The sequence below is a fragment of the Pantherophis guttatus genome, chromosome 12, assembly GCF_059756535.1.
Source record: "Pantherophis guttatus breed Tessera chromosome 12, ASM5975653v1, whole genome shotgun sequence".
Lineage (NCBI taxonomy): Eukaryota > Metazoa > Chordata > Lepidosauria > Squamata > Colubridae > Pantherophis > Pantherophis guttatus.
In genome coordinates, this window is record NC_142074.1 from 13,323,299 (window position 1) to 13,330,000 (window position 6,702).

Here is a 6,702-nt window from a genome sequence, read left to right on the forward strand (position 1 = left end):
GAGGAGGTGAAAGAGGAAGAGGAGTAGGAGGAAGAGGAGAAGGAGGAAGAGGAGGAGATGAAGAAGGAAGAAGAGGAGGAAGAGGAGGAGGTGGAGGAAGAGGAGGAGGAGAAGGAAGAGGAGAAGGAGGTGAAGGAGGAAGAGGAGGAGATGAAGAAGGAAGAGGAGGAAGAGGAGGAGGAGAAGGAAGAGGAGGTGAAGGAGGAAGAGGAGGAGGAGGAAGAGGAGGAGGTGAAGGAGGAAGAGGAGGAGGTGGAGGAGGAAGAGGAGAAGGAGGAGGAAGAGGAGAAGGAGTTGAAGGAAGAAGAGGAGGAGATAAGGAGGAAGAGGAGGAGGAGGAAGAGGAGAAGGAGATGAAGGAAGAAGAGGAGGAGATGAAGAAGGAAGAGGAGGAGGAGGAAGAGGAGGAGGAGGTGAAGGAAGAAGAGGAGGAGATGAAGAAGGAAGAGGAGAAGGAGGAAGAGGAGGAAGAGGAGGAGATAGAGCTCATGGCTGGCCTACATCCTCTGGGACACCAAAGCCCACCCAGAGATCCTCACACTTTTTGCAACACTTCGCATTAAAACAAGAACAAAAAAGATTCAAAATGAATATATAGATATTTTTTATTGTATAGTTGCTTTGATGTGGGCTTTTAAACACCACTCATAGAATTGTTTTTCTTCTCCTTATTTCACCAATGGTTCGAGAAATTTTTTATTTTGGTTTGCAAGAAAAAAGGAAGAGGAGGAGGATAATTAAGAAAGTTATAATAAATACATTAGGATGCATTTTAACCCTTTAAATAAATTTCTGAAATAAATAGCTTGCTTTGTTGCAGAAGATATGAGTATGGTTAACAAAAAAAATATGTACAACAAAGAAGGAAGTATACAGTCAGCCATTATTATATTGTATACAAGGTCTTGCAAAAAAACACAACTTGAGGGAACAGGCTAGTCAGAACGCCTTCCGTTCGAGATCCTAGGAAGAAGCTTCCCAAAAACAAAGAAAGAAAGAAAAATATATCACTTATAGCAGAAGCCATAAATGCTTGGGATAGGGGCCTTTAAACTGGACAGGCCAGAGGTTGATAGCATCAAATGTTTATGAAAAAAACAAAGAAAATAGGCAACAAACAGATACTCAAACCATTATTATTTTGGCCAGACAAACTGTGACAGGTGACTGTGGACTCAAACAATGCCCATGATTTAACCATATTTAGCCAATGGTATCTACGCAGCAGTAGGATTCAGCCAGTTTGCACCTATTCGGGAGAACCGGTAGTTAACCTTCTAAGCAGTTCGGAGAACTGGTTGTTGGAAGAAATCTTATTTTGGTTTTTTTTTCCACTTTACAGAGCTAATCCTGTAAGGAAGGCAGGAAGGAAATGTTCTGGTGTTGTTTCTAGCCTAATCTTACAGAAACTGCCTCTCTGGTTAACCCTTATTACATTGTAACAGCTAAGATGAAGCGCCCATCGACGTGAGTGATCTTGAGTTGGCCACGCCCACACGGTCACATGACCACCGAGCCACACCTACCCAGCTGGTCATTAGGGCAGAGAACCGGTTGTTAAATTATTTGAATCCCACTACTGTATCTAGATTCCCATGAAGTAAGCCTCCACATGACAAAAAGAGAAGAACACTGAATTTCCTTGCTTATCTTAACAAAACTCCTGGTTTACCTTTACCTTTCTTCTAGACTTGGAAAGCTGCCCCTCCCCCATCTTGATTCGCCAACACTGGCCTAGACTAGGGGTGGGTTCTACTTACCTTTACTACCGATTTGCAGCAGGGCCGCACATGAGCGTTCGCTTTGCTCGCGCATGTGCGCTCTTCCGCACATGCGCAGAAGCATTTTTGTTGACATCAGGGTTGGTGGGCGGAGCCTCCTGCCAGTTTTACTACCGGTTCTACAGAACTTGTGTGAACCGGGGGCAACCCACCACTGGCGTAGACACAGTGCAAAGCTTTGGGGGAATTGTGCGTTACGCTGGTCTCCCTAAACGAGTGGGCTCGAGGTGCTCAGGTAAGACAAGGGACAGATTCCAGAACACCTCAAACCAGATGGTGCAGCTAAAAGACTGTTCCTGCCTTCCTTAAATGAGAAGCTACATTTTCATTGAAAATGAAATTCTCCGTGGCCAGGCAAAAGGGCACGAGCTTTCCTTCCCTTGTACGTTTCCATTTGTGCTTCAAATAGAAAAAATAATAATAAATGGGTCACGGATGCCAGGTTTAAAAATGTCATTACTTTTCTTTGGGGCTTGATTCTGTAACACCCCAAAATAGAACCTCTGTGCTGGGAGCCAGGAAAGGGGTGGAGGAAAACACCTCAGTTTCAGAAGTGGCATCTGCAGGTAGGGCCTCAGGAGAACCTGGTTAGTTGCAGTCTCTAAAAGGGGTCGGAAGAAGCAGAATTCGGTTGTCCAGAATCCCTCAAGTTAAATCAAGCTGCAAATCAAAGGACTGTAATTGTGCAAGACACTCTACACCCGTGATGGTGAACCTCTGGCACGCAGAGCTCTCTCTGTGGGCATGCATGCCATCGCCAGCTGGTCTTTGCAGGCTGTTTTCAGGCTGTTTTCAGGCTGTTTTGGGGGGCATTTTCAGGCTGGTTTGTGAGCCATTTTCAGGCTTTTTCAGCCTGAAAAATGGCCTGAAAAACAGCCAGGAAAACAGCCCCAAAAATGGCCTGGAAAGGGCCCAAAGAACGGCCTAATAATGACCCAAAAGATGGCCTGAAAATGCCCCCCCCCAAAAAAAAAGGCATGTGCGCGCCTGCCAGTTGGTCTTCAGGTTTCTGGCGCATTCCTGTTTGGGCACTCGGTGCCGAAAAAGTTCGTCATCACTGCTCTACACTGTCCTTCTGCCATCCTTCCAAAACTACTTAACTTCCCTGTATAACCAGTGAAAACATCCATGTCATCTTTCTCCTCTCTGGAAAACCTCACCTTGCTACAACCTCACCTAGTTTTGCAGAAACACCTGTTCCTACAACATTTTTAACGCTTCAGTCGGCCAGCCTCTTCCCAACTGCAAACTGTGCACAGCAGATGGAAGGGTGGAATGCAAGGGAGACAGCAATGGTGGGCCGACCAAAAGAAAAAGAAAAAGAAAGAAAACTGGGTTTCCCAATGGCCTGATCCTCAAGATGCCATGTTTTGGAGGCAATACCTCTTTTCTGGAACCCCGACAGATGAGTCAACTCATAAGGCATTCTGGAGGTCACGCTCCTGAGCCAATCCTTACCCAATTGCATCTTCCCTCCCACCCACCCCTTCCACACCCAATCTGATGTCCAAGATGACTAGTGCATGCCTCCATCTGTCCTTGGCTAGGACCGAAACGTGGGAGGCCTTAAAATGCTCAGCTTGGACACAGAGACCCGTGGCTTCCTCCATTCCAGAAACGGTGGCTAACCTCCCAGGAGAACCTCAACAGCTAAACCAGCAATGTTGGTTCTCTGCTTTGTTCTCGGCCAGAGGCTCTCAAGAGAGGGGAGTTGAAAGAAGGAGGTCAACGAGAACAGCCATTTCCCTACCCCTTCCCAAGAGGAGTCATACTGGTTTGTCCAAAGTTTTGGGGAGAGCGAGACCACTAGGTGGGGAGAACTTCCTGCAAACGGTATTGGTGTGGTTCTGGCAGCGGCAGCCTGGCCGTTTGACGGCATCATAGCCCTTCTGGCAGAGTTTGAGGCAACCAAAGGTAGGTAGATAGCAGCATAGGCAGGGCATGAGCAAGGAGAGCAAGCCCATGGCCACCCAACGGGCGCAGCAAGAGCCAGGACCACAGGAGCAGGGGTCATCTGCACAGGTGTCCTCGTCGTCTGAGGAACAGTGGTAAAAGATGCCCTTGACACAGCAGAGGCAAGTCCCATAGTCAATGAGGTTCTCCGGCGAGCAGAGGCAACGCTGGTTGCAAAGCCAACAGGAGGGCAAGGTGCGGGCAGTCGCGCACTGGGCACATTTGCAATGACCGCATTCTTCGCAGATGAAGAGATGGCCTGGGTGAAGGGTGGGAGATTTCTCCGGGGTCCCCTTCAGCAGCTCTTCGGCCTTCAGGTCGCTTGCCCGTGGCTGCGTCCGGATGAGTGAGTGTCCAGAGTGCGATGGCGTGATGGCCCTGAGGAGGTGCTGCTCCGAAGTGGCAGTGCTGTGGGAGATGGAGCTGGCTGTGCTGGAATGGCTCAGGGGCTGTTGGAGCGGTAGCGTCTGATGTGGTTGGCTGGAGTGAAATTCCTGGAAGACGGAGGACACCAGGCGTTCCTGAGTCATCTCCACTTTGTGGACTGGCGGCGTCTGGGACACAGCAAGCACAGAAACGGCCTGTTTGCAGGCAGGTCTCTCCACATAGTCATTGGTGGCATGGGTGGCACGGATCTGGCTGATGGAAAGGACCTGCTGGAACTCTTCCGGCATGGAGTCCATGACTTCTTCAGGGCTGTGCTCAGTGGTGCTGGATGCCAGAGGCATTCTGGGAGAGCAGAAAGGCTGGGATCAACAGGGAACATCAGAAGGTCCTACAGGGGAAAGGAGAAGGAGAAGGAGAAGGAGAAGGAGAAGGAGAAGGAGAAGGAGAAGGAGAAGGAGAAGGAGAAGGAGAAGGAGAAAAAGATATGAACAACAGCAGCGTTAATCCCAAGAATGAACAATATCATCAAGGGGGGGGGGAAATCCCTGCAGCGCTACCCAAAATCATACAGCTTCTGAAAACACCCATCCGTCTTCGCTCAAAGGACACCTATATATCTTGACATTCCAGATACACAATTCTATATCCTGGAGCAAGCTTTCAACCAAAGTTTTGCAGATACAATCCAGCTAGAGAAGGTTCTTTATTGCAAGACAAGCTATAAATCATATATAAAGAGAAGATCTGCCCAACTGAAGATCCCAGAAATCAACTGAAATAGAAAAGCCCAGTGGTGAAATCCAATTTTTTTTACTCTCTCAGGGATCAGGTAAAAAAACGAATCATTTCTGGGACAATGGATTGGACACAATCCATTGACTGCTCTCAATTTCTTAGAGAAAGCCTGATTTCTATACTATAGTCTTCCCAACCTGGTGCCCACTAGAGATTTTCTTTTTTTTTTTTAGATGACAACCCTCCATTTGAGCTCTGGGGTTCCACCACTGCTGGAGGCTGCCAGGTTAGGAAAGGAGCCAACGGGGAGAATGTGATGTCCAAGCCAACAAAATTGCAGAAGAGCTGGTGCTGCCTTGAGCAGCAAACCGCTGACGGGAAGAGGCACCGCGGTGGGAAGATTGATTTTCATTGGTCGGGTTGACCTTGAAGACGAGTGGAAGATCACGACCGCCTCCCTTTGATTGCTAAAAGCCAAAGCTAATTTGGGTGTTCCACCCCATCAAAGGGAAGATAAAAGAATGACAAGCAGCTTAAGATTCATTGAAAATATTCTTTTTTGGGTTCAAACAAAAAGGAAGGGCGGGAGGAAAAAAAAAGAAGAAGACGATGCAAATCCTAATTTGAGTTGGGCCAGTACGCAATGCACAGAAGAGTTTCTTCTGCATCACGGGTGCATAACATCTGTCAACCTAAGAACTGTTCCAAGCTCTGCATGGTATTTTAGAGTAGAACAAAATAACAAGACTTGGAAGGGCCCTTGAAGGTCTTCTAGTCCAACTCTCTTCAGAAGCAGAAGACCCTGTACCAGTGATGGCTAACCTTTTTGCCATCATGTGCTAAAAGTGGGGGGAACAGGGGGGTCACACACGCACGTGCCCACACCCATAATTCCATGCACCCTGCCCCCCCCTGCGGTCCCCTTGCTTTTGTCAGGCAATGGCATGGTGGGCCCTATAGGGCCATTTTTGCCCTCCCCAGGCTCCAGAGGCTTTCTTGGAGCCTGGGGAACGGCCTTCCGCATCCCCAACCCCCCCCCCCCCCCGGAAGGAACAGAGTGATGGGAATGAGAAAATGAAAGGAAATGGGGAAGGGAGAAAGGGAATGAGGGAGAAAGGAAGACAGGAAGAAAGAAAGAAAGAAAGAAGATAGTAATGAGAAGGGAATGAGAAAGGGAGGGAGGGAATGAGGAAGAAAGGAAGGCAGGAAGGAAGGGAGGGAGGAAGGGAGGGAGGGAGGAAACTGCAAGCCCTCTCTAAGCAGTTTTACAGTCAGCCTATTGCCCCCAACAATCTGGGTCCTCATTTTACCCACCTCAGAAGGATGGGTCAACCTTGAGCTGATCAGGCTCAAACTGCTGGCAGTGGGCAGAGTTAGCCTGCCACACTGTATATTCTAACCACAAAGAAGGAAGGAAGGAAGGAAGGAAGGAAGGAAGGAAGGAAGGAAGGAAGGAAGGAAGGAAGGAAGGACAACAGCACTTAGACTTATATATTGCTTCACAGCGCTTTACAGACCTCTCTAAGCGGTTTAGAGAGTCAGCCTATTGCCCCCAACAATCTGGGTCTTCATTTTACCCACTTCGGAAGGCTGGAAGGCTGAGTCAACCTGAGTCAAAATCAATGGGGGAAGCCAGATTAACAACCACAACAAAAAAAAGGGCTGTAAAATCAGGCGTAACTCACTTAAGGACTGCATCCCTTAGTGATAGATGCTCTGGTTCCAAGTGGAGGACTACCTATCACTCAGAGCAGTAAAGCAGACGGTGGAAGAAGGACTGTCTTGGCATTATGCATACACATTATGCGTCCCAATATCTACAATGGCAAAGCATCGGTCCAAGTAT

General features: G+C 48.2%; 1 protein-coding gene across 1 annotated transcript in view; it reads right to left on the reverse strand.

Annotated features, from left to right (window-relative positions):
* Positions 1–587: 587 nt before the first annotated feature.
* SPRY3 (sprouty RTK signaling antagonist 3) overlaps positions 588–6,702 on the reverse strand; it is a 16,794-nt gene continuing 10,679 nt past the window's right edge. The window contains exon 2 of the mRNA XM_060691853.2: positions 588–4,509. Within this exon, the coding sequence (XP_060547836.2) occupies positions 3,548–4,462 (915 nt within the window). The 5' untranslated portion in view covers positions 4,463–4,509 and the 3' untranslated portion in view covers positions 588–3,547. The remainder of the gene's footprint in view (positions 4,510–6,702) is intronic.